Source organism: Schistocerca piceifrons, chromosome 2 (genome assembly GCF_021461385.2).
Source record: "Schistocerca piceifrons isolate TAMUIC-IGC-003096 chromosome 2, iqSchPice1.1, whole genome shotgun sequence".
Lineage (NCBI taxonomy): Eukaryota > Metazoa > Arthropoda > Insecta > Orthoptera > Acrididae > Schistocerca > Schistocerca piceifrons.
The window spans coordinates 720,219,520-720,247,327 of record NC_060139.1 but is presented as its reverse complement, the minus strand read 5'-3'; the positions used below and the strand labels follow the sequence as shown (position 1 = coordinate 720,247,327).

Genomic DNA, 27,808 nt, shown 5'->3' with positions numbered 1-27,808 from the left:
TAGTCATCATCGTCATTGTCATCATACAATAGCCATAAATAAAACAAAGAGAGTGCACAGTATAGTATTGAATTACAGGTATGTCGAACAGTTGATGCTATCTGTACAACAGAAAAAAAGTGGATGCCATATTTTAGTTGAAGAATCGACTGTGAGAATGCTGTGTGCAAGATACATTCTGAATTGTTTTTCTGATCAAAAGTAAATGTGAAAATGAATTCCCCAACATTTTTAGGCCATTTGAAAAATAATACAAATAATTTTATGTGCCAGTTCATTACTGTGGATGAGATGTGGGACTATCTGTTTCATGCCAGAAATGGAATATGGATTAAAACAGTGCAAGGAAATGGGCTACTGTTTGTATCCTGATAAATCATTGATGCGGTTCTTGTATAAACAGAGTTAATTATCACTACCACATGTATGAATGCACATATTTGATATGCAGAGGTTCTTTTTAAAAGAAAAAAAATTACATCATCTGACTGGGCAATTCTGCAGAGAACCACCTCATTCCTTATCTTATTAGTCCACCTGATTTTCAACATTCATCTGCCACACCACTGCGTCTCAAATGCTTCGATTCTCTTCTGTTGTAGGTTTCCCATTGTCCATGATGCACTACCATACAAAATTGAGTCCCAAATGTACATTATTAGAAAATCCTTCCTCAAATTAATGCCAATGTTTAATAGTAGAAGACTTTTCTTGGGAAGAAATGTCCTCTTTTCTTGTGCTAGTGTGCTTTTATGTCATCCTTGCTTCCACCAGTATGTGCTTTTTGCTTCCAAGTTAGCAGAGTTCCTTAATTTCCTGTACTCTGTGGTTAAAAATTTTGTTGTTAAGTTTATTGCCATCTCATTTCTGCTAATTCTCATTACTGTCGTGTTTGGTTTGCTCTCAATCCATACTCTGTGCTCATTGAACTTCATGCCATTCAACAGGTTTTGTAATTGTTCTTCACTTTCGTTGAGAATAGCAATACCACCAGCCAGTTTTATTGTTGATACCTTTTCACCCTGAGTTTTAATTGTACTTTTGAGCCTTTCTTTTATTTTTGCCATTGCTTCTTCTGTGTATAGACTGAAAATTAGGGGTGAAAGAATGCTTCCCAGCCTTACACCTTTTTTAATCTGAACAATTTATTCTTCGTTTTCCCCTTCTTATTGCCTCCTCTTGGTTCTTGTACGTATTTCTTTGCTGCTTCACCCTATTTTGCTCAGGATTTCGAACATCTTGCACCAGTCAACATTGTCAAAAAGTCCTTTGCAATGTCAGAACCACCTTTGATGCCTTTACATCTCCTAAGCCAAACTGATCATCTAACTCCTCCTCAGTTTTCTTTTTTATTCATGTGTATAGTGTTTTTTCTTTAGCAACATAGATGCATGAGCTGTTAGGTTGATAGTGCGATAGTTGTTGCACTTATCTGCCCTTGCTGTCTTCAAGAATGTGTCGATGACGTATTTCCAAGCCTGATGGTATGTTCCAAGACCTACGTATTCTAAACACCATCTTGAACAGTTGTTTGGTTTCCACTTTCTCCAACGATTTCAGAAATTGTCATCCAAAGCTCATTTAACTCTGACTCTAATACTGAATCTCCTATGTATTCCATATTGATTCTAATTTCTTCGTTAATCATGTCATATCTGATCTCCCTGCCATGTTGAAGAGTGTCATTCCCATTGCACTTTCAGTGTTGACACCCTTGCTTTTCATTTCATCAAAAGCTGTTTTGACTTTTCTATACTCTGAATCAGCCCTTCTGATGACTATTTCTGTTTAGATTTCTTCACATTTTCCTGCAGCCACGTTGCTTTGGCTTCCCCTGCACTTCCTGTTTATTTCATTTCTAAGTGATGTATTTCTGTTTTTCTTGAATTTCCCTGAGCATTTTTGTACTTCAGTTGTTTGTCGGTTATCCTCATCTACATATGTACTCTCCAGGCCACCAGCCGATGCGTGCCAGAAGGTACTTTGTGCCGTTGCTAGTCACTTCCTTTCTTGTTCTGCCCACAAACAGAGTAAGGGAAAAGAGACTACTTATGTGCCTCTGTATGAGCCCTAATCTCTCTTGATCCATACACAAAATATATCTTGGTGATAGTAGAATCATTCTTCAGTCAGCTTTAAATACTAGTTCTTTGCATTTTCTCAACAGCGTTATGCGACAGGAATGTGATTTTCTCTCTAGGGATTCCCATTTGAGTTTGCGAAGCATCTCTGTAATACTTAAGTGCTGATTGAACCTACCGGTAACAAATTTAGCATCACACCTCAGAATGGCTTGGATGTTTTCCTTTAATCTGACCTGGTGGGAATCCCATACACATCAGCAGTACTCAAGAATGGGTTGCACGAGTGTTCTGTATGGTATGTCTTTTCTGGACGAGCTACACTTTCCTGAAATTCTCCTAATGAACCAAAGCCAAACATCTGTCTTCCCCACTACTGTTCTTATGTGCTCTTTCCATTTCATATTACTTCACAACATTACACTTAGATATCTAATTAATCAGACCGTGAGACAGCATACTATTAATGCTATATTTGAATACTATGATATTGTTTTTCTTATTATTTGTATTACCCTACATTTTTCCTTTATATACAGCAAGCAACCATTCAACACACCAACTAGAAATTTTGTCTGTCATCTTGTATCATCCTGTTGTTGCTTAATGACAACACTTTACCATACACCACTACTTCATCAGTTCGCAACCACACACTGCTGCTCATGCTGTCCATTCAATCATTTATGTATACAGCAAATAAAAAGCGGTCCTACAACACTTTCTTTTGTCACTCCTGGAGATACCCTAGTCTCTGATGAACATTCACCATTGAAGTCAATGTTCTGGGTTGTATTACTTATTAAGCATTTGAGCCACTTGCCGGTCAGGAAACATAATCTGTATGCTAAGACCTCTGTTAGTCTGCAGTGGGGCATTGTATCAAATGCTTTCTTCAATTCTAGGAATACAGAACCTGCCTGTTGCCCTTCATCCATGGTTCCCAGGATATGTGAGAAAAGGACAAGCTGAATTTCGCACAAGTGAGACTTTATAAATCCGTGCTGATTTGTGGACTTAAAGCTTTTACATTCCAGTGAAATTCATTATATTCGAATTGCGAAAAACTGTAGGCCAAATTTTAACTGAGTGCATTTTGTTTTGTGATAAACAGGCAGAATCCAGTTTAGGTAGGATGTACATATATTTTAGCTGATAACAAGACAACTATGTTCAAGCTTTTGTAATTTTGTGATGAGTCTGGATTCTGACCTGAGTTTTCAGGCTGGAGATTTGTGTGTTGCAGAGCGGATGGCTCATACCTTTTATTCCAGTGACCAGCCAGCTGTAGGTTTCTGTTATCCTCTGTAATTTGCATTTTTTTTTAGCCCCCCATTATTACTGTGTATTACATGTGACTTTTGTGTGTGTGTGTGTGTGTGTGTGTGTGTGTGTGTGTGTGTGTACTGGAGTCACCTGCTCTATTTTCTGGTAACTTGGAACTTCATTTTGGATGAGAGATTCATGGTAAATGTAAACTAAGTAAGGGGCCAATACCCTAGAGTACTGTCTCTAAAACTGAATTGGGTTTCTTTCTGGACCTAGTGACTTTCTTCGAGTTGCTTCTCTAAGCCAGGAGTGATTCATACAGGAGTCTGTGCAGCAGTCAAACAACAGTTCGTTAGTATGAACCCCGTGTGCAAGTAATTTCTTAAAAGTGAAATTTAAAAAATCTGCTTTCCTTTTGCTGTCCTCTGTTGTGGTCAATGTTGGACTCGATAGAAGCCTTTGTTTGATCTGCTTGGCGATTTTATGTAGGACCAGACTTTTCTTGTGTTCTCGGCAACATGTTTTTCTAAGGTATGATGGTGGAAGTTGTTATACGCTTTATACGTCTATCTTTTTGTTGGCTCACAAAATTCTACTATCGTGCCTGCCATCATTTGTGCATTTTTTTATTTTTATTTATTTATTTTTTAAGTGAAGAATGCAACAGTCTCTGCTTCCTCACCATTTTCAGAATTTTATGATCAATTAATGATGTCATTTCTGCCCTTAATTTAGTTATCCAGCACATACTTCTCCAGACTGCACTTCACAATCAGTTTAAACTTGGTCTGTAATTGTTCTACACCTGTCATATTATAACTAAATAATGCCCATTCATTGTCTTCAGTGGGATAGTAACAACTGCCTGTCTGCACTTACTAGCAAAAATACTCATTAGCCTTCTTGATGGAGTTTTTAACCTCAGTAACCATCATCGCGATATCATCATGATTGCTAATCAATAAAGTTAGGCTTGTTTGTAGTTACAAGGTCTAAAATATTTCCATTGTGTGTGGGCTGTTGACCTAACTACTCAAGATAGTATTCACAAGACTCTGTCCATATCACCTACAATGATTCCGTAGACGTCCTGTTCTATACTCAGTGGGTTAAAGTTGCCTCCAACTAATATTGCATGAGCTGCGCTATTGAGCATAGGCTTTCTTTAAATGACTCCAAAACTGTCACGCAAAATCAGGTGGTTGGTAAAAACATCGAATAATTAACTTGAGTTCATCTAGGCTTGTTAGTCATGTCCAGATAGCTTCACAGGTTTAGTCAGCTTTGAACTCGATAGACAATATTTTTGTCAACTGCAATGAACTCCTCTTCCTATGGCATCTAATCTGTCTTTTTTTTTTATTTATGTCCCATGCATTGCTAAATATTTCAGAGCTTTCTGTTTTGGGTTCCCAATCAACCCTGATACAACGCTACAGATTGTAAGCTCGGCTTTTTCCACTTGAGTAAGGCCTCAGAACCAAAGCAACAGATGTCATTGGTGCCGACATAAGTCACAACTTGCGGAAGACTGCACCCTGCGCTTTCAAGAGCCGTAGGCAAGGCATTCTCCACGTTTCAGATGAGGCCTTTTGGTAGATGTACTGAGCACACATTGGACTTCTTTCCAGCCCATAATGCTATTTCCTTAAGGGGCTTCATAACATGCCTAACACTTAAGCTCCTGATACCTAGCAAACTTCTGTCCCCATCATGTGCTTGGACCCTGCCGCATGAATGGTCACCTACCATACACAGAATGAAAGGGCAAGGCCTGATGGCCAGCCTCCAAGTTGACACTCTGCCTGGAACATCATGAATGCAACAAAACCTGTCACTCTCCCTGCGATGAGGGTGGTTCCCCTGTATGAGGTACACTGAAAGGTGCCTCAGAGTAATTCTTCTGTTACCCAAGGTTTTTTTGCCAGTATCTTTCTTGAACCTACATTTGAATGTCCAACTTTAGTGATTGTCATTTTATAGGTGTCCATTCCTCTTCAATCGAACTGCCCACTGTAGTATTTGTTATTGCAGCCCGTGTAGTGTCAGTATCTGTTTAGATTTTTCTATCTGACCATGATATAATCCATCTGAAATCTACCCATGTCTCCAGGCATTTTCCTAGTATAGCACCACCTCTTTTCTTTCTCATATCACCATGTTCGTCATCCAAGTTTATTAGATTTTTATCTCCCTTTATGTAGTGGATTATGCATTAGATATTGTCATACATGTTCTCTATTTCTTCATCTTCTGCTTGTGATGTCGGCATGTATACCTGAACCATTGTTGTTGACATTGGTTTCCTGCTGAGTCTGAGGAGAATAATACTGTTCACAGTAGCTCACTCTCTGCCCTACTGCCCTGTTCACAATGAATCCTATTCCTGTTGTAGCATTTACTGTGCCTTATCTTTCCATTTCACTTCAGTGGCCCCCACTATATCTAGATTGAGCCTTTGCGTATCCCATTTCAGATTTTCTAGCTACTCACCATTGACATTCCATGCGCTGACTCATTTGCCGGCTACTCAGTCATGTTCTTGTGGTCACTCCTCCTTGGCAGTTACCCTCAGAGATCCAAATGGGTGACTAATGTGGATTTTTTTGCTAGCGTCGAGATCGTCACATGTCCTGTGGATGCAAATTTTGTTCTTTTAATGCAGTAGTTTGTATTACCTTCTGCATCTTCATGCTGTTGATCATTGGTGATTCTTCCACCTTTTAGCATCAGTTTCCCACCCCAGTGGCAAGAAGTTGACCTGAAACTCTGTCCGGACACCCACTCTCTTTGACAAGAACATGGGCAGAATGAGGGTGGCTCTTCATGCCGAAAGTCCTTTTCCACCTTTTGATGATGATTTTATTCAAAATTTAAGCTTTGGCTGGGACGAATTGAGGACCCGAGACATTTTGATTATTAATCAAAGATGCTACTCCCTAGATCACGGGTTACAGCTACTGCCCAAGTAAACAATGGCATATTTAGAGAGTGTTGCAATGCTGCCCTGCCTATTACATCAGCAAAACAAGTAAAAGCTTTCACATTTCCAATCACACTTCGGTGCATTTCATTGGAATAATTTACATTAGTTAGCAGTTATGTATATGTGGCATTCGATATCACAAACGGTACAAGAATACCTTCAGAATTTAACACACAAGAAGTAAGAACTCCAATTTTTTGGGAGACACAAGAATGTATCTACACTTTCTAAAAATATAAAGAGAAGTTTAGTGAAAAAAAGAACTATCAGTGGTTTAGCAGTTTCTTGGGGATATTTTGAAACAAGACAAAAGCACAAAAGACTGTTTACAAAATGAAATCTCTTTGGAACAAGCTGACAGTAAAAGTTTGATTCTAAACCAACAGCAACAGAAAAAGCATGGCAGCAGTTTGTTATGCAATTTATCTGTGATACAGGTCATCACTACTGAAAAAAATCCACTCATGTTTAAGTGTTGTGCATCTAAAGAGTCTTAAGAATCTAGTTGTAATTCTTCGCATTAAGTTTACTATCAGCCATACATTAAGATATCTTCAGTGTACATTTTAAATTGATGTGAAAAGTAGTAGCAATGGAAGGATGTTTTTTCAATGGATACAGAAATGACCAAAACATATAAGTGTGTGCTATGTTTTGAAATGCATTGTATGAGAATAAAAAATTGTGGCTGAAGGTAAATTTTACTAATTACGACAAAGTGGATAACATTGGTAATTTTTAATATTAAATGTGAAGGGAGGGAATGTTTGGCAGTTAGATCCCCATATGGATGATCGTAATTTAGGTTTGTTTAGTTCTGTCTATAGAGGGTGTTCCAGGAGGAATGGTCAGTATGCAGGGATATGGTAGAAACCATCATACGGAGCATAGAAGTCTAGTAAACATGGACTCTAAAATGCATACCTTAGGTGCTGTGAGGACTTGTTCATCCTCGTTACTGTGTAACATGTCTTTTTTACTGAGAAAGTACTCATAGTTCCTTAGGTGTGCATTTTAGAGCACACTTTGGTTTGAATGATTGTTCCTGTCAAATCCCTGAATATTGACTGTTTCTTCTCAGGCACCCTATATATACGTTGTAGCCTCAAGCTGAAGTTCATTTAAGTTATAATACAGCTCCTGATCATTTGCTGTCTGATGTGTCCCAGTAGAAGAAAAATTGTGGAAAGCAGCCCAGCAGCACAATTTCTCTTCAGTGTGGAAAGGGGATAATTGATTTTGAGAAATATCAGGAGTGCTTGGAGAAAATTATCCACATTTCTTTGTACCGTGTGCATGAGCTTCTGAGGATTAAAGTGCGCCTCCAAGATGATCTGTGACAACAACAGTCAGTGGTCACTGAAAGGAAGGTAGTTGCAGCACAGAAAGTGGTGGAAGGTTATTAGTCTGTGACATATTACATCCACCAAAAGTTTCTAAAGCTAATTTAGCAGCTGTAGGCTTCAAAGTTCATAGTTTTTGACCCTGTAGTTATGGTCTTACCTAAAATTATTTCATATTGTTTCTGTAAGTGAGACCTTGACTGAAAGAGCTTCTGTATGTGTGGGATGTGATTTGTGTGCAAATATTTTTAACTCTTCTATTTATCTTACTCGATAGAGGTCCCCAGCTGATGATGTACACTGGTAGATCTAGTGTAGAAAGCTGCCGCCTTCCAGGATGAATCACATTTTGTTTTGGTTCTTGCAACAGATCTGGCTTATGCCTTTTTTACTACTAGTCATGCGATCATTTCATCTTACACTTTTCTGGATACACAATCCCAGTTGCTAATGATTGTAACTATTTTCAGTGATCTTCTTTGCTATAATCAAACATTAATGGGTCTTTCCACTGATTTGGGGGAGTGTGTTACAGTTGGTTCTGATGAGGGTCATCTGTTGGTTCTTGCCTTTTGGTGTTCTACAGGTTTGCCTGCATTTGCAACAGTTTCATAGTGATGTGAATTAATTATGCCAGTGACATTGTACCTGAGTAGTTTTGTGGCTCTCAATCATGTGAAACATCATGAGGTAGTCGAAGTAAGTGGGAATAGGTTGCAATCTGGTTTAATATAGACAGTAAATTTATACAGTATAATTGTTGGGCTTCACTTAGAGAAGAGGAATGCAGCTGCAAATGAATCTTCCTACTAAACAATAACAATGATATAATGGCTTTTATGTAACATAACACTATGAACATGTTTTGGAATGAAGACAACATTAGTCACTTGAAGCTACCAATTGTATAGAAACAATAAACGCACTAATTTGACATTTGACCCCATCCCACCACCACATGGAGAAAACATGGGGCTCAGCTGTACCAAAGACAGCACCTCTCTCTCTCTCTCTCTCTCTCTCTCTCTCTCTCTCTCTCTCTCCCCCCCCTCCCCCTCTCCCCCTCCCTCCCCCTCCACCCCTCCCTCCCCCTCCACCCCCTCCCTTCCTTCATTGGTCTAAATATAGTTCAGTGTGTGCGCACACACACAGCAAGTGCTTGGCACTCAGTAGGCCTGATGGCAGTCTGTGTAGGCAGTGGTGTTAGATACAAATTTTATAAAACAGCCCTAGCTAATGCAATTTGTGAGTATGTATGTGTGTGTAAAATAATTTTTATAAAATAGTGTGGCTTGGAGTCAAGCACTATTTCATGATCAGTTTACCTGCCAACTGCAGTCTTAGGAAGAATGAAGTGTGTTTGCATGTAAGATTTCAGAGGAAACATTATTCTTCAGAGTTGTAGTTTCTTAATTTTAAAATATAGTTTTCTAATGTGTTTAGTTCTATTGTTGTGCTTTCCTATTCACATGCGTAGCAGGAAAGATGACTTTAACTAAATTGAATGATTCTGACATGTACCTCTGTTGTTACGTCGAATCTCATTTTTAATTGAATCTAGCTTAATTGAGTGGCAATGAAAGAACCTTTTGTCATTATTTTGCAACCAATTTTCAGTGTTTTGTTTCCTGGGACTAATGGCTTTGAATTTTTCCACAGTGCTGCTGGACATCAAGTGAAATGCACAACACAAGTCCAGAGGGGCACTACCGTGCCAATGGGACCCATAATCAAGAACGTGTTGCTATTTTGGATGCAGGAGCACAATATGGAAAAGTGATAGATCGTAAAGTGCGAGAACTTTGTGTTGAGAGTGAAATATTGCCATTGGACACACCAGCATTCACACTGAAAGAAAAAGGATACAAGTAATATTAACTTAGAGCGTATTGTTAAAAGGGTGAAAAATTAGAGTAACTATCAAGAAATGTAACATAGAAATAATGCAGATATAATCAAAATACAATTATTTATTTCCACAATAATTCAGCCAGGTAGTTCCTGAAGTTGTATAACTGAAAAATATACTCCTTAAAATACGCAGCTGTAAGAATGGCTGAATTATCAGAATTTTTAATAGCTCACATAGGCCAAGTGCCATAAACAAGATTGTGATGCCTTTATTTCGAGTAAGTTATTGAGTTCTTGAAGGAAAAGTAGAAGCAAGCGAGTGGCAATGAATAAAATGGCTGCTAACTTTGTATATTAGTCTCTTTTTGACGTCAGTGGTTCTCTTATGTAAATAATGATGTGGGTGTATGAATTGTCTATTTTGCCCGCCCCCGGTAGCTGAGTGGTTAGCACGACAGACTGTCAATCCAGAGGGCCCGGGTTTGATTCCCGGCTGGGTCGGAGATTTTCTCCACTCAGGGACTGGGTGTTGTGTTGTCCTCATCATCATCATTTCGTCCCCATCGACGTGCAAGTCGCCGAAGTGGCGTCAAATCGAAAGACTTGCACCAGGTGAACAGTCTACCCGACGGGAGGCCCTCATCACACGACATTTCATTTCAATTGTCTATTTTGAAAGACCAAATGAAATGGTATTTGCTTACAAACTTTAGTTTATAGTCACAATTTTGCAATCTTTATTTTTATTAACTAGCAGAAATGTTAAATAATATTATTTGATACCAAACATATCTTGTTGCTCATGAACTTAATTTGAAATTTCAGTTGATATTCTCTTCTTATTTGGTGACAAGTGTGCCCATCACACATGGCATCATCCGCATAGAAGTTCTATACCTGGATCAGAATTACAAAGTGATTAAGCACAACTGAACGTGGAAGGGGGTGATGTTTGCTGGTGTGTGAGTGTGTAGTGTGGCTCTAGCAGCAACAGGTGTGCGGTTATGTACTATCTTCTCACACACCCTGTTGACATGCAGTATAAAGGATTATAATATCCTTCTTGCTTATAAAATAACACCGTTTTCCTGTTATTTGTATATCTTGACAGAAGTAACTGGGTGCGCACTGTCTTTTACAATTATCTGTATGCTTCATGTTTAGTTGGCCTATTGGATATGAAAGGGGTGCTCAAATGGGTGTTTCCTTCATGAGAATACAACAACAACATTAAAATAATATAAATTCCATAAGTAACTACCAATCGCTTCATTGTACATACAGTATGTCATATTTGTGCGGAGGGGTATCCGTTAACAAGATTTATGGAAGTAGGATAGTCACCACTCACAGAAAACCTGAAACACAAACCAGCTTGCAAGACAGTAATGCTTTGTGTCGTTTTCCAAGGGAAGCAGCACTTCCACATATACTGCCGTCTGTCCAGTCTTTTTCTTACAGAATGTACAACATTTGTCCACGTTTCTTCAAGCCACACAATTTCTTTAAATGGTTGCTTAACAATTTCACTTAAAAATTGATAGTGCCATGCTACGATATCGCTTCACTCCATTACAGTATTGTGTCCATTATTTTTTTGTGCCTGGGACCAAGGGCTCTGACAGTTATTAATAAAAAAATCTTGCTGCCACTGAATTGTACCTCATGAAGTATAACTCAGTTTTTTATGGTTGTATATTCTTTTCTCTTGTAATATCTACATACATGATGACAAACAGCGAGTCCATTTCATTAGTCATTGTCCTGTCTTCCTGCTTTTGCCAGGTGTCTGTACCGTGGACGAAACAGCCCCTTATTGTTCTGTGCAGTTTTTATTGTCACAAACATTCATGACATGTTTCTATCTTCAAGGCATGTGGAGTTCTTTTGATTACCTTCGTTGGAGGCAGTACAAGGCAGTACAGCCATGCCATTGTATCTCCTCAAAATATTTGCACACTGAGCACACAAACTAATGTGTCTGACCATGCAAAACTTGAGCATATCGCTGAAACTTCATTCAGTAACCATACTTCTCTGCTCACTCCTGCTGCAAGCTTGAGACATTCTGTAGCACAGAGTAAACTCGCCACTCTGAGGAACAAAGCACACGACAAAAATGGTTAGCACCTGTTAACTTACCAGCTGAAAGCATCATCTGCAGCTTCTGCTTGCAGTTGTAAAGTGATTTGACAGTGAAACTTCCTGGCAGATTAAAACTGTGTGCCGGACCAAGACTCGAACTCGGGACCTGATTTGACAATGTTGAATGGAACAGGATGCATAACCAAAATCATTCTCAGGTTGGAGCTATGGTAACAGCACCATAAAAAGCTGGACAGCAATCATTTTGCATTATTCTGATTCAAGTATAGTTGCTGTGTAGTGGGTTTTCACCAACACCTATCAGTCCTTCCTACCATCCGTGAAAGTTCATATTATGAAGGACACATTGCACTTTTGTCTGGATGTGATTTGTGTAACATTTTATGATATTTGCTTCTGTTAAACAATAAGAAAACTTATAATTCTTCTTGATATTTCTGAAATACCCCTCTTTTGCTCACAAATGTGTTAATATCATTATGAATATAATAGAGGAAAACATTCCACGTGGGAAAAATATATCTAAAAACAAAGATTATGTGACTTACCAAACGAAAGCGCTGGCAAGTTGATAGACACACAAACAAACACAAACATACACACAAAATTCAAGCTTTCGCAACCAACGGTTGCTTCGTCAGGAAAGAGGGAAGGAGAGGGAAAGACGAAAGGATGTGGGTTTTAAGGGAGAGGGTAAGGAGTCATTCCAATCCCGGGAGCGGAAAGACTTACCTTAGGCGAAAAAAAGGACGGGTATACACTCACTCGCGCGCGCGCGCACACAAAAACACACACACACACACACACACACACACACACACGTCCTTTTTTCCCCTAAGGTAAATCTTTCCGCTCCCGGGGTTGGAATGACTCCTTACCCTCTCCCTTAAAACCCACATCCTTTCGTCTTTCCCTCTCCTTCCCTCTTTCCTGACGAAGCAACCGTTGGTTGCAAAAGCTTGAATTTTGTGTGTATGTTTGTGTTTGTGTGTCTATCGACCTGCCAGCACTTTCGTTTGGTAAGTCACATCATCTTTGTTTTTAGATATATGTTAGTATCATTAGATAGATATGTTACCGTTAACCAGTTCCAACTCAGATGAGTCATCATCAGAACTAAAATTCTTCAGAAGAGAAAAACAAAAAAGTACTACTGATATTTCGATAACTGTAGATATTTAATAGTCATTTTACATTTTTGTCTTTTGTAGATTTTCAGTTCTGATGAGGACTCATGAAGAGTCGAAACTGGTCAACTAAAATATATTACCAAAGGTGATAAAAACATTTGTGAATAAATAGTGTATTTCAAATATATGTCTTGATTAAAATGGATAATGTCAAATTTCATTGAAATATTGCTCTCTGAATTCTTGTTGCCAGTAAAATCTACATCTGATTTCAGGGCAGTCATAATATCTGGTGGTCCAAACTCTGTATATGCTGAAGATGCTCCTCGGTATGATGCAGACATATTTAGGATAGGAATTCCTGTTCTTGGTAAGTAGTGTTCTAGTTAATAAATACATTTAAGATTTGAATTTACATAAAGTAAATTGAATTTGCCTTTTTTACAGGAATATGTTATGGAATGCAGATGATGAACAAAGAGTTTGGTGGACAAGTTATTCGAAAGGATAGCAGAGAAGATGGGCAGTTTAGCATTGATGTCGACAATAAATGCTTATTATTCAAGTTAGTGATAGTACTAAATAAGGTTTTTCAACTTTGGCCTGTTGCCTCTTTGATTTGTAGTTTTTAGTGTTGGGGAAAACTTGACACATTTGTGTGTATTGCATAACAAGATTGAAATTTACCATATAATGAATATTAGTACACTAGGAAACTTGTTACTTCGGTAAAATGCTCTGTGGTAATTGTGAATACTAATGAAAAGTTATTTTTGCCAAACCATTTGTGACGGCCATTTTTGTGACACTCCATTGAGTATCTATAGATAACTTATTATTTAAGCAGTGTAAAAACATCCACACAATGTTTCTGATCAGAATGATTTTGCTACTGGTGATTCACAAAAGTTTGACTATACTACTGAAAACTCCCTTTAAGACTGCTTATAAGTGGTGTTAAAAAAAAAAAAACCATCCGGAGTCTGGAATGCGCAGACTGGTGACTGGGAGGGTGATGTCATGGTGTGTGTAATGAGGGGTGGGTCCGACCAAAGCTGTGGAAGTTCACAGCCTGTCGCTAGAGGGCACGCATGCACATCATGTGACTATACAGAGCTAGCAGCAGCATGCATCTATTGTCCAACACTGCCAGTAGCATTGCAAGCAGTGACATGGAGGCGTTAACAGAAGAGCAAAGAGGTGTTCGATTTCTGACAGCGAAGGGAGTAGGAGGAATGGACATTCATCGACGAATGTCACAAGTGTATGCTGAATACTGCATGTCCCTTGCAAGGGTCAAGGCGTGGCACAAGCGCTTCAGGGAAGGACAGGTGTTATTAACCGATGATGCATGGTCTGGAGCACCACACTGCATAACCTATGACATTGTCCAGTTGGTGGATGTGTACTCATTACCCAGGACCGCTGAGTGACAGCGAAAGCCATAGCTGCCATGGTCGGATTGAGCATTGGAAGTGTTCACACCATCACGAGGGAACAACTGCACATGTGCAAAGTGGGTGCCCAGTGGGTGCCCCACAGTCTTCAACCACACCACGAAGCGTGTTGAATGGCCCGCTGTCTTGGTCATCTGTAGCACCATGCTCGGGAAGGGAATGCATTCCTGGCACGAGTGGTGGCTGGAGATGAGTCATGTTATCATCACTTCAAACCAGAATCAAAATGACGAAAAAAGTCTCCAGTGGAAGCGTCTAGGGTTACCACCACCAAAAAAAGCCAAGGCCATCCACACGCATGCAGGAAAAGTTATCCTGACATTCTTTTTTGAAGAAGACAGCCCCCTTCTGATTAACTTCCTGCAGCACGGGACAACAGTGAATGCCCAGCATTACTTGCAAACCTTGACCACCTTTCGCTGAGTGATCAAATCAAAACGGCCAAGCAATCTCGCCCGTGGGGTCATTCTGCTGCACGACAATTCAAAACCTCATATGGCCAACACAGTCACGGCACTCCTGCAGAAATTCAAATGGGAGATTCTCGGCCACCCTCCATACAGTCCGGACCTCTTTCCCTCTGATTACACCATTTTTGGACCCCTTAAAAAGGCTCTGAGGGGCAAACGATTCACCTCGGACGACGACATCCAACTGTATATGCAGAACTGGTTAACATCGCAGCCCCGGGAATTTTATGGGACAGCCATTCACCGCCATGTGTCACAGTGGTACAAGTGTCTCAACAGCCAGGGTCAGTACTTCTAAAGTACAGCTACTGGTTCAGTAATTATGCCTCCGGCTCGTTTCTTTTAAATGCCCCTTATAGAATAGTTCAGGAGTATGGAATCCCCTTTCATGACCCGTCTTTAAATTGCGGATTTCCCACTTTGATGATGATAGTTAATAGAAGCTGTTGCAGTTACATATGCATTTGTCTGCATACTAACATAAGTTGATTGGTTGCCGTGTTTGTAAAGTGCTAGAGAGCAACAAAACTGGTGACTAGAGGGACAAGTATAGAAGGACCCACCTACAACTTTTTTTGCACACTTTCCCCATAGTGTTCCTGCATTACAGTTCAGTCATCACAAGTCTGAAGCCTTTGGCCCACACTTATGGAACTGAATCTGGCAGCTATTGCAGAGTTGTGCCGGTGGCACCATGAATGAATCACAATGTTAGCATAGTAACACTGTTAATGATATGTTTTCAATAGTCATCTTTTTCTATGATATTTTATTAATGGTATGTGTGGCAGAAATGACACTTAAGCAACAGTATACGCCAATAACGAACCGAGCCAAGCTAGGGCAGAGGGTTCTCGTTTTCTCTTAGAAAGAAAGGGAACGTGAGGCCACTTAAACTGCTTTTGTTGGAAACAAGTTGAAAGCTCTCCTGTGATTGAATCCCAGACACAAAGTAATTCATACTCATTGTTCAGTGCTGTAATTTCATCACAACTTGCAAATTGTCCATTGTGGTAGATCCCCTTCTAAAGTCATCTTTTTACTTTACCTCATTAAAATCTTAACAACTGTCGTGTATGAAGTAGAGGGCGATAAGTCTATAATTGTTTCTTGTGTTTCTCTTCTCTTATAAACTCTAATAATTATTGTATTCAAGGAATTTTTTTCCTCGTCTGAAAACGGCTATCATGCTGAAGCAAGAAGCACCTATTTCTTTTTTTTAGTCTGTTTGTGAATCAAATTTAGTTTTAAAAAACCTCTGCCACCTGTGAAAAAATGTTGTTCAGTTTTTTTTCCCCAATACATGTTTTGAAGCACATTTCATTTTTGTTTCCTGAAGTTTCGTTAGTTCGAATGTTGGGTTGTACAGTGTGGCTTGCTATTATTAATTTTGTTGTCAAGAGTTCAGTCTTCTTTTACCCAGGCCAGAATATAGGTGTCTCATGAACTTGCCCGTGGTAGTGTCAGACAATCCTCTGTGTTATAGGGGCATGATTAAAAATGTAATTTTAATTAAATTTAAGAAATTTAGTCTTTACCTGATAAAGAGCTATGGAAGCCAAAATAAAAACCTATAATATGACAAGTCAAAAGAGTTGCCACTGGCATATTGGTAATTGTCTTCCTGCTGTTAACTGTATTTCATAATATGCCAAAATTTGAGTTGTTCCGGACTGCAAAATCAAATTTAAAGTAATCTGCATGCCTTAAAGTACTATGCCTTGCCTATCGGTTCCTATGCTTCTTTATAGTTATTTCATTTTTGATTTTGTCCCAGATTTTGCTTTTATCAAACTGAAACTGGAAACACACCGTGATGCTCCTGTAAAGACAGAAAAGTTTGAAACATTTTATTTAGTTTTAAGTCTAGGCATTTTGCGTGCATACCACAAACTTCTTTATTGTACAGGTGATACAGAGAAAGCTGTATGAGAACCTACTGAGCATCTAATAATAGATAACAAATCATTGTAGCACCTCTTGATAACTGGCAGCAAAGAAAATTCTTTTAGGTCACTGAGAAAATAGTTAAGATATTCTAATTTGTTCTGCAGTGAAATTGCCACCTAGTCTTGTGGTTATATGAAGAATTTCATAAGATGGTATATCAGTCTGTGGGAAGATACAGATGATGTCAGCATGAATGGATGTTTAATTATGCATATGCAGGTTAAGTTCTGTTTTAAAGTCCCTGATGATTGTGTGGACTGTATTTTCTGATGCTAGGATTGTGGTGATATTTGAGGGAAATTAGAGTTTCAGATTCTGTAGTCTCTCACATAAAGTGGTTTGCTTGTCACACTGCTACCCACACAAAAAGAATAGGTGATTTAAACTGATTTTGAGTAGGATGAATGAATTGGGGACACTCATCCTCCTATGCTGCAGAGAAATTGCCATGATGGAAATTCATCCTTAGGATGGATGTAAGGTGTAAGCCATGATCTCGTGTAAGCCGTGATCTCGGTAAAGTAATTTGTAGTTCGTAGTACTGGTGGCCTTTGGTGCCATATTTATTTCCATTTGTTATATACTCTTACTCAAAGTTAGGCGATGTGATTGGAAGTGTTGTAATTGGTATGAAGCAACTGCCAATCATTTATTGAGAAGTGCTCCACATAATATTTTTGTTCAATGTGCTCGTATTCTGAGAATGTCCATTGAAGCTTCATGTTGTTTTAGCTCAGCCACCTTCAGCATTATGTTCATCACATGAAAAAAGTCATGGGATACCCCCAAATATCGTGTCAGACCTCCTTTCGCATGGCGTAGTGTAGCAACTCGACATTGCATGTACTGCACAAGTCGTTGGAATTCTCCCACAGAAATATTGAACCATGCTGCTCCCTTAGCTGACCATAATTGCGAAAGTGTTGGTGGTGCAGGATTTCGTGCACAAACTGATCTCTTGATTATATCCCATCATTGTTCAGTGAAATTCATGTCTGGCGATCTGAGTGGGAATATTATTCTTTTGACTTGTCCAGAATGTTCTTCAAACCAGTCATGGATAATTGTCACCCGGTGACGTGCATTGCCATCCATAAAAATTCCATTGTTGTTTGGGAACATGAAGTCCATGAATGGCTGCAGACAGTCTCCAAATAGCTGAAATAACGATTTCCAGTCAGTGATCTGTTAAGTTGGACCAGGGGACCCAGTCTATTCCATGTAAACACAGCCCACACAGCTTGCACAGTGCCTTGTTGACAACTTGGGTCCATGGCTTCGTGGGGTCTGCGCCACACTCGAACTTAACTGTCGGCTCTTACCAACTGAAATTGGGATTCATCTGACCAAGGTCCCAGTTCTCCAGTCATTTGGGGTCCAACTGATAAGGTCATGAGCCCAGAAGAGGTGCTGCAGCTGATGTGCTGTTCGCAAAGGCACTTGCTTTGGTCTTCTGCTGCCATAGCCCATTAACACCAGATTTTCCCCCACTGACCTAATGGATACGTTCGATGTACATCCCACACTGATTTCTGTGGTTATTTCATACAGTGTTGCTTGTCTATTAACACTGATAACTCCATGCAAACACAATACTCTAGGTTGTTAAGTAAAGGCCATCAGCCACTGTGTTGTCCATGGTGAGAGATAATGCTGGAAATATGGTATTCTCGGCACACTGTTGACACTGTGGATCTAGGAATACTGAATTCCCTAATGATTTCCAAAATGGAATGTCGCATGCATGTAGCTCCAACTACCACTCCACATTCAAACTGTGTCAATTCCTATCACTCGGTCGCAATCGTAACGAAAACCTTTTCACATGAATCATCTGAGTACAAATGACAGCTCTGTGAATGCACTGCCATTTTATACCTTGTGTACACAGTACTACCACCATTTATATACAGGGTGACAATTACTGAACTATATGAGAAAAAATGTAAATTAGGTACAAACTTCAGTTTGCACAAAGTTTATTCAACTTGTAAACGTCACAACAAGTATTCGGATGTAAGTTATGACATGTTTGATATACCTGCCATCATTGGTGATGATATGGCACAGATTAATAGCAAAATTCTATATGATCTGCTAAAATGTCAGAACACCAATGCTGTTAATGACCTCCTGAATGGCTGTTTTCAGCCCAGCAATGATTTTGGAATTACTGCTGCACATCTTGTCTTTAATATAGCTCCCACAAAAAGGAGTCGCTTGTTTCCAGATACAGAGAATATGGCGGCCAGTTGAGGCCCATGCCAGTGGCCTCTGCATACCCCAGAGACAGAATGCAGTCCCGAAAGTACTTCTCCAGAACATCAAACACTCTCCTGCTTTGATGGGGTTAGTTCCATCTTGCACGAACTTTGAATAATGGGAATGAAACCAACCTCCAAAATCTTCATGTGCCATTTGGTAGTCACCATGCCATCGAGGAATATCGCACCGATTATTCCGTGACTGGACATTACACACCACACAGTCACCTGTTGAGGGTGAAGAGACATCTCAAACGCAAAATGTGGATTCTCAATCCCCCACATGTGCCAACTTTGCTTAATGACAGACCCATCCAAATGAAAATGGGCTTTGTTGCTAAACCAAACAATAATGTGCGTACTAATTCCCACCATGCCCTGCAGCCGACCATGCAGTATGAACGTCGTAATGCAAACCATTCAGGAGTTATGACAGTTTTATTTCATATAGTTCAATTATTGTTACCCTGTATGTGAATATCTCTATCCCATGACTTTTGTCACCTCCATGTAGAGTTAAATTTGAATTCATATTTGGCTTTTTCATGTTAACTGTGAAGATATTTTAACATACACCATAACAACACATGCTAAAAAAAAAAGGCTGAATAATTTACTTTCTATATTTTCATTTTAAAAATACATCGGTATTAACTAATATTATTAATTAAATAGTGATGCAGCTGTTATTGTTTAACAATGTGTTGTTAAAGTGCTTTGTAATGAGTAACTTTTTACTCGCCTTCCACAAGGAGGACATAATGGTGGTCCAGTAAAAGTCTTACTGAAGTATAAGACTATATATTAAAGTTTTTTTTTAAAGATACATAACCTACTTTTCCCAAGCAGTAATGACATATTATTGATGTAACAACACTTTCTTTTCCAATGTAGTCTGTGAGGCTCTTTGCAGCTCTTTGTCTGATAGTCTATATATTTTTCCAGCGGCAGTTGTGGGATTTAATGTATAGAGGTAGGTTTTATTTATTTGTGATCTCTTGATAGCACACAATCTGTTCAAAAGAGTATTGTGTGCATCTGGACACACTTAAGTGTTACAGACATCAAAGTCTTTCCAAAAACATTGTGGAATGCTCTTTTTTATGCTGTAGGAAAACAGACTGATGGGATATATGCTCTATTCCACTGAAACAATTGGAAGTAAGTTACTGTTCATAACATTGTGCTTCCACAATTGATTAATATGAACATTAAGTAAACTACCGTGACTTTTATTTTAGGTGCATTTATTAAGGCAGTTGTTTCATTCTGTATGAACATCCTCAGGTGAATAAGTGACAAAAATGTGCCACTGTCATTATTTAAAATACTTAATTTCATAATAAAACATTGGAAGGCAAATGTTCGAATACACAAATACAATATCCCACTTCTTTACATGCATGCACCAATGTGCTCCTTTTTCCATCATGAGTGCTTTGCTAATTTTATCTCAGCAGTTCATATCTACTGAAGTGACTTAGTGTCAATAGAAATGAATGTTTTTAGTTATGGACACCCTATGTATAGGGTGTCCATAACTAAAATTCCAGTTTCAAAATTTTAGAAAGAGAATCACTGCTCAGATTGATGTCAAATTTGAACAGCATATTATTAATGCAGGGAGAAACATCATGGAACAACAAAAGTGTAATGAAAATTTGACCAATAGATGGTGCTATAAGTGTCAGAATATGCGCACCAACAGATGTGCAGCACATGGCAATTCTTCAGTTTGCAACCGAAATGCCCACCATGAATATCTCCATGAAGGATTGCATGCTGTTGTTAACATTCTTTAACAAGAGTGGTGACTGTGCACCAGTAGCCCTGCGTACTCAAGAATATGAAAAAAAGCGTTGATCAGATATCTGTTAAGGGTCTGGAAAAAAATGATACAAAATCTGAAAAGACAGGTTCATTTGAAGTGCATTGTGGCAAAGGGAGGAAAGCAGTTGATCCAATGTCTGTTGAAGATGTAGCCACAGCATAGAAGGAGAAATTGAGTGGTGGTGTGCAAACATTCAGTGCATGGGAAATTGGCCGAACATTGATGTGTCTCCAAGTACAGTGCATAAAATCCTATGAAACGTCCTGCAACTGCTATCCATATGAAGTCCACCAGTACAGGAGTTGCTTCCAGCTGACCCTCCAGCAAGATAGTCATTCATTCTGGAATTCCTTGCTCTTACGGAAATAGGCAGCGAATGGCCATGGAATATTCTGTGGTCAGTCAAAGCCCATTTCCATCTCCAGGTACATGTCAGTACAAAAAATTGCAGAATATAGGCAATAGAAAATCCGCATGCACACCAGCTGCTACCACATCATTCTGAAAAGGTGAATAAGGTGCAGGCTTGTTGCATTATTTATCGTAGGACTGTATTCTTTCTGGAGTCTGAGTCCTGTGGTGCCTGTTACCCATACCGTCACTGATAAACACTGTGAGAGTCTTTTGCGCACCATCATTCCATCCCTTCAACTGCACGTGTGTGTGTGTGTGTGTGTGTGTGTGGGGGGGGGGGGGGGGGCTGTGCGCGTGTTTGGGGGATCATTTTTGTGCAAGATGGTAACCCTCCACACAGCCAGTGAAGCAGCTGTTGTAGAGACATTTTGGAAATGCTAGAATTATCAGCCATAATTTCTTTACACAGCCTGATCATCCAGATCACCTTATCTTAATCTGTGTGACTTCTGACTATTGGGTTACTTGTAAGATGTGTTCTGTGCTCCAGTTACATATGTAGCTGAATTGAAGGCATACATTGCACAATACATTGTGAATGTGACCCCCAAGGCACTCTGATCTGTTGTGGAATGTGCTGTTTCTCTATTTCAACTTGTGGCAGAAAATGACAGCATATTGAATATGGCTTCTGTCTGTCTCACAAAAATTAGAAATTGGCGTCATTTTGCTTTTTATCCAGTTCTTGGCTGCAGGGTAGTTAAAAACAGATTTTTCCCATCCGGTGTGGTATGACCTTGCCGTGGTGTGTGGGCTCACCTAACCAACAGTGCAACAACTGTTGACTGCCGAACTTGTGCAATCAGGCATGTTGAACAGTATGGATGGTGTATGTGCAATTCGAATCATAGCCACTGTATTGCGATTCATCTGTCACTTATACCTGACCACATTTATGTAGAACCTCGTACGTTTTCTTACATCCATGACATTTTTCCCTTTGTCAATAATATGCTATTCAATTTTGAAGTCATTCCTCTGAGCAGTGGTTCTCTTTCTCCAGCATTTTGAAACTAGGGATTAATTATGGACATCCCCTGTAGTGGTAATATAAATATCTGTTCTAAAAATATAAACTATATCTTAATTAGAAATAAAAAGGCATATAAAATGGAAAATGCATACTATTGCTTGGATTATTTGTGTTAATTTATGGTTTAGTGGCTTTGTAAATAATGGCTAAGTAAAATTTTAAAATGATAAATTGAAATGTACTTAATTAGTAATCAATAATTTCCTTTTAACTATTAGTTTCATGAACCAGCTTGCAAATTTGGAGCAGTCGAGGCATAGTTGGCATTGGGAATTGCAGTAAAATATATTTATTTCAATGTGTTCCCTTATTAATACCACCGTGAAATTTGTCACGTACATTAACAAATAGTTTATGACTAACATATGTTAGAATTTTTTTGTTTGAAAAAAAAATGAAATTTTCAAAATTAAAAAAAGGTGTGATTTGGTAAATTTTAACATTTTAATGAATTGTGCCAAGTAGAAGATATTTAAAAGCCTGTAATAAGCCGAATAAAATGCTATAAAATTTAGGTCTGTATGTCAAATAGTTTATGATGTATGATCACTTAAACATTTCAGACATGGCAAAAACTTTAAAAATTAAAGTGAAATTCCAAAAGATGTATAATTTTATATTTTACATAATTTTGATAGGTAAAATAAAATGAAAAAGAATTGCAAAATTCTAAATTGTCAATTTTTTTATTTATTTTTTAATTGAGTGATTTCGTAAGGATTGACCCCAATGACCCTGTCAAAACAGCTGGTGTTTTGAAATTGTTTAGTTTCATTGGAGAAACAATAATTTACACAAAGAAGCTCCATTATGTTACATAACTTCTGAATAATTGTGGACTCCATTGTTTGGATTCTCCACAACTTAAATATATCCATGTGCTACTGGCACAACATATGAAGATGCATTTGTGATGAAGAGGCATTTGTGCTGCTTCCTAGAGCAGAATGTTGATTTGTGTTTAAGGCATCATTCTAATACAAATCTTGACTAGCCACATGTCAGCATTTAAAAAATGAGTTTCAGCACGTCAGACAGGAATTAATAATATTGAAAGAAGGAAACTGCAGTGAGTTGAGTTCTTCAGTATTTCAAAACATCTTACCATAAACTTCCTGTAATGCATTGAAGTGACCAATGATGTCATTGTACCATATTTCTTTTCAAAAGAAATCTGTGAAGAGAGAAATACTGGTATCTGCAAAACCATCATCTGTACTTAACTCGTAGTGTAATGTAAAGTTTTCACTTGACACAAAAGTCCACTGTCCTAAAGATGCTTGTGAGATAAGTTTATAATCATGTGACAGACTATTCCTATGTCTCCACAATGCTTTTACATTCTGCAGCTGTGTGTACTCTGGTTTGAAATAACTTGAAAGATTCAAAACTGTGTTGCTGAACAAGTCAAACTCTGCATGTTGCTTTTTGTGGCATTATTATTACAGACTGAGTGATCAAGGAATGAGGCACTACCCACCCTCATAGCTTCACTTTATCTGGTTACCTCTCTTGCTCTCCAAACTTCACAAAAGCTCTGTTGCAAACCTTTTTTGGAATAATCTTATTACATTGGACAGGGGGAGGGGGGCAGGAATTAATTCAAATTGTCTTTGAATTTATCTTTGAAGAGGCAAACATGTTTTAAGCAATGGGATAATTATCCTTGTCTTTGGCTGTGTGAAGTTCTGTGTTGTTTGAAAATCACTTTTAGTGATCAAAGCTGTTAACCCTCTTTTGTTAATAACTTTCTCAGTGCCTGGAATTTCACTACTCAGACTTTTCTTAGCCTAAGATCCCATATCTTATTGCAGCTTTATGCTATTGAAAAAACTTCTACTCCTCTCCTTACCCCCCCCCCCCCCCCCCACCCACCCTTACACAATGCATTAGACACCCAAACCCAAAATTCTAATTTTCCTCCCTCCCCTGCCCCCCTCCATTCCACTGCACACTGGTTCTCTCTCTCTCTCTCTCTTCCTCATTCTAATTCTCATTCCATCACTTCCTCTCCCTACAGCTTGCCTCTTCTCTTGTTTTCTCTCTCTCGCTACTACACCATATCCAAATCAGTCACGCTCTTGATTCTCTTGCCTAGACTGACAATGCAGATTGTCTCATTTACATTTGTCATATCCATACCCTGCAAGCTATGAAGTGCATGGCAGAGGTTACTTCCACTGAACCAGTTATTAGGGCTGCATTCCATTCCATTCAAGTGTTGTGTGTAGAAATAATGATTGCTTAAATGCTCTGTGTGCTCTGTAATTACCGTATGTACTCGAATCTAAGCCGCACTTTTTTTTCCGGTTTTTGTAATCCAAAAAACCGCCTGCGGCTTAGAATCGAGTGCAAAGTAAGCGGAAGTTCTGGTAGGTGCCGCCACAACTAACTTCTGCCGTCGAATATATGTAGCGCTACACAAGCATGTTTTGCAGGCACATTGATAAATACTGGCGCCAAAACCTCTGCGTCAATAAATGAATTAAAAAAAAAAAAAAAAAAAAAAAAAAAAAAAAAAAAAAAAAAAAAAAAAGGTGGAAGATGAGCTTTTTTTCTCCGCCACGAGTTTCAACCATTGCATTTTCATACAGTATCCAACGAAGTAAATACAAATTCCGTATTGTTCATCTTTGAATGTAGCAGCGTTTCAGTGTACTATGAAAATCCGACTGGCAAGACTGTTTGGGATGTTTGTCAATATGGCCAACTCTACGTTCTGAATTTTTTCCTACCTGTGAGAAGAGATGGTTGCTAATAGGAACCTGATGAAATGTGAATCACATGCAGTATTCTCTTCACCATAAGAAGAATACGAATATAAACATTTTGCCATGTATTCCTTCGTGTTTGGTGCTATCTCATTTAAATCCTGTCTGCCTAATAAACTACGAAACTAGAGTGAGACAACGGCAAACACGGAAGAATATACATATCATGTCATGTTTATATCCGTATTATTCTTATGCCTAATAGAGATACAGTCAGAAATGAAGCACAGCAATTGACTAGCTTTTTAAATCTAAGATGACCCTCAATTTCTGTGCAGAATCTAATGTACTAAGGAGGCGTCTGCAAAGATTTTCAAACGGAGAAAATTTTTCGTTAAACTCTTGTTCAGAACATCTTCTATCATACACTGTCTATTATTTAGCTCTTGTTGATCATTAGCAAAGAAAGCAGCAGTGTAAGTAACAACAAATAGCAGTCTCTTGCCATTGTTTCACTAATGAGATGATTTCTCTCTCTCTTTTTTTTAATTGTAAGTGGCGGTAGCATGCACAAAAGCAAGCCATGTCGCGAGCGGTGACAGGCCGTAAACATTCATTATCAGAATGTGACAAACAATGCATGACACAGTACAATAATGCATTTTCAGCTTAGAGTGATGTAAACACCTATAAAAAAAAGAACGGCACTTATCAGATCAAAGGAAAATAAGCAATCAATTCAAACCAGACGAAGCACGGGAAGAAGGAAGGGTACCCGTATAAATACGGATGGAGTGCCTGACGCATAGTAATGGCTGCCTGGTAAAGCTTAACTGCTAAGCTTACGACTCGAACCAAACTACTGTAGCTGCATCATCATTCATTCAACCTAAATTGTGTCTCATATTACAATGGACCAACTTTGTTTCGATTTGGAGGTGCGGCCTAATTTCTCTCCCCTTGAATTTCAAGTCTCAAATTTCAGGTGCGGCTTGGATTCAGGAAATTTTTTTTCCTAGATTTCGAGTCTCATTTTTCATATGCGGCTTAGATTTGAGTAAATACGGTGGTCTACACTTGTCTTTGCTATTTCTATGGGAGCAATTTTGTAGGGGATATTCCTAGATTACTGACATACATTCGGGTTTTGGAACACTCTAAGCATGACTTTCATGGGATAATCTGTGTCTGTCTTCAACTGCTTGCCAGTTCAGTTTTTTCAGCACCTACATGACATTCCCCGATGGGTCAAACAAATCTTGTGACCATTCATGCTTCCCTTCTCTGTATAAATTCAATATCTCCTATTAGTCCTATTTGGTACAGATACCACCCATTTGAGCAATATTCTAGGATGAAGCGCACAATTGTTTCGTAAGCAGTTCCCTTTGTGGACTTATTACACTCTTAACAATTAAATGAAGTCTGCTACCAGTTTTATCTATGGTTAAGTCAATGTAATGATTCCATTTCATGTACCTACAAATTGTCACACCCAGGTGCTGTGCGAGTTGACTTATTTCAACAGTGACTTGTTTATTAATGATGAACTGTCTTTCCGCTGTGCAGATAACTGTTCTCCCATTAATTTATCTGTTACAAATGGGAGTGGTTTTGTCTTAAGTGTGTCAACTTCACTTTATATGCAATTTTAGTAAATTTTGGCTGAATATTTAAATTGTTGGACCCAGTATGCTAGTGCTTTATGTATTATAGTTGTTATTTTGTTTCAGAGGCTTAGAAAAAGTCCAAAAAGTTCTCTTAACTCATGGTGATAGTATAGAAAAAGTGGCTGAGAGCTTTAGAATAGTTGCTGCTTCAAGTGTTTGTACAGCAGCAATAGCTAATGACAAAATGCGACTGTATGGTGTGCAATTTCATCCTGAGGTAATACATTAATGTTGATAATTTGATTAGCATACTTATCAGTTGATATTAGTTGCCTCTTGAGCTGAATGTTTTTCAAATGGTTCTGAAAAATGGACAACAAAAAAATTTTAAAAACATTTTTTTCACAAGCACTGCTTTGTGGGCCGACTTGCTACATTATGTACCCCTTCACATTTTTGGTTTCATTTTTACATTCAAAGATTCTTATACCGAGAAGAATGTTATTAGTCTTACAACAGGAATTTAATATATTAGATGTAAGGCCCCATTAAATTACAGTGGTCCATTTAAATTTAAAATGTGTACTAGCTTAGTATAATCTGTAAGGTCAGATGTTTGATTGGGAATTTGTCTTTCATTATAAAATAAAAATGAAGAGCTTTTCAAGATTAGCCAGAATTCTATTTAGATTCAGCTGTGTTTCTATGACGAATTTTCCTTTTTTACCTAGTTATGTCCAGTTGTATTTTCACCTTATTTGCAGTATGTTGACTGCTCTGTCTGTGAAAGTTAGTAAAGTTAGTGCACCTGCATCCGATAGCACTTTTTTTATAATCTATATTGTACTGGGGTTTCCTTGTTGGATTTAATTCTTTGTTGAAAATTTACAGTTATGTATTGTTCACTTGTCTATGGGTTTAAATACTTTAACATGGGTGTTTGTGCTTTTATCCCAATTTTTCTGTAACTCCCATCCCTCTTTATGATGCTGTTTGTGCAGCTCACAATACAGTGAAACCCCTATTTTATGTTATTGTACAGTTCAGACTTAAAAAATGCAAAATCGAGAAAAATGCAGTGTTGAGGAAACCATTGAAACCTCCCAAATACGAGCAAAAATGTATGTAATTGGTGTATGTGATTAAAATTCATAATCCTCTCCAATACATTGTATAAAATCTGCGAAAAAGAAGGAAATTTAATGTACAGTGCAATGTTTATACAGTAATTTGTGGTAATTAATTTCATCAATTCTTAAAATATCACAGGTGTGTAACAGCAAGTAAAAACTTGTCAAAAAA

The 27,808-nt window shown here is 38.4% G+C and overlaps 1 protein-coding gene across 6 annotated transcripts in view; it reads left to right on the top strand.

Moving 5' to 3' along the window:
• LOC124774943 (GMP synthase [glutamine-hydrolyzing]) overlaps positions 1-27,808 on the top strand; it is a 181,746-nt gene that overhangs the window by 34,804 nt on the left and 119,134 nt on the right. For 4 of the 6 annotated variants that reach the window (XM_047249644.1, XM_047249642.1, XM_047249645.1 and 1 more), the window contains 4 exons: positions 9,339-9,547; positions 13,042-13,136; positions 13,214-13,331; positions 26,630-26,783. In XM_047249644.1, coding sequence (XP_047105600.1) covers positions 9,360-9,547; positions 13,042-13,136; positions 13,214-13,331; positions 26,630-26,783 — 555 coding nt within the window. In that variant the 5' untranslated portion in view covers positions 9,339-9,359. Of the gene's footprint in view, positions 1-8,826; positions 9,046-9,338; positions 9,548-13,041; positions 13,137-13,213; positions 13,332-26,629; positions 26,784-27,808 lie in introns of those variants that run through there. The other 2 variants (XM_047249641.1, XM_047249640.1) reach the window with 2 other exon arrangements.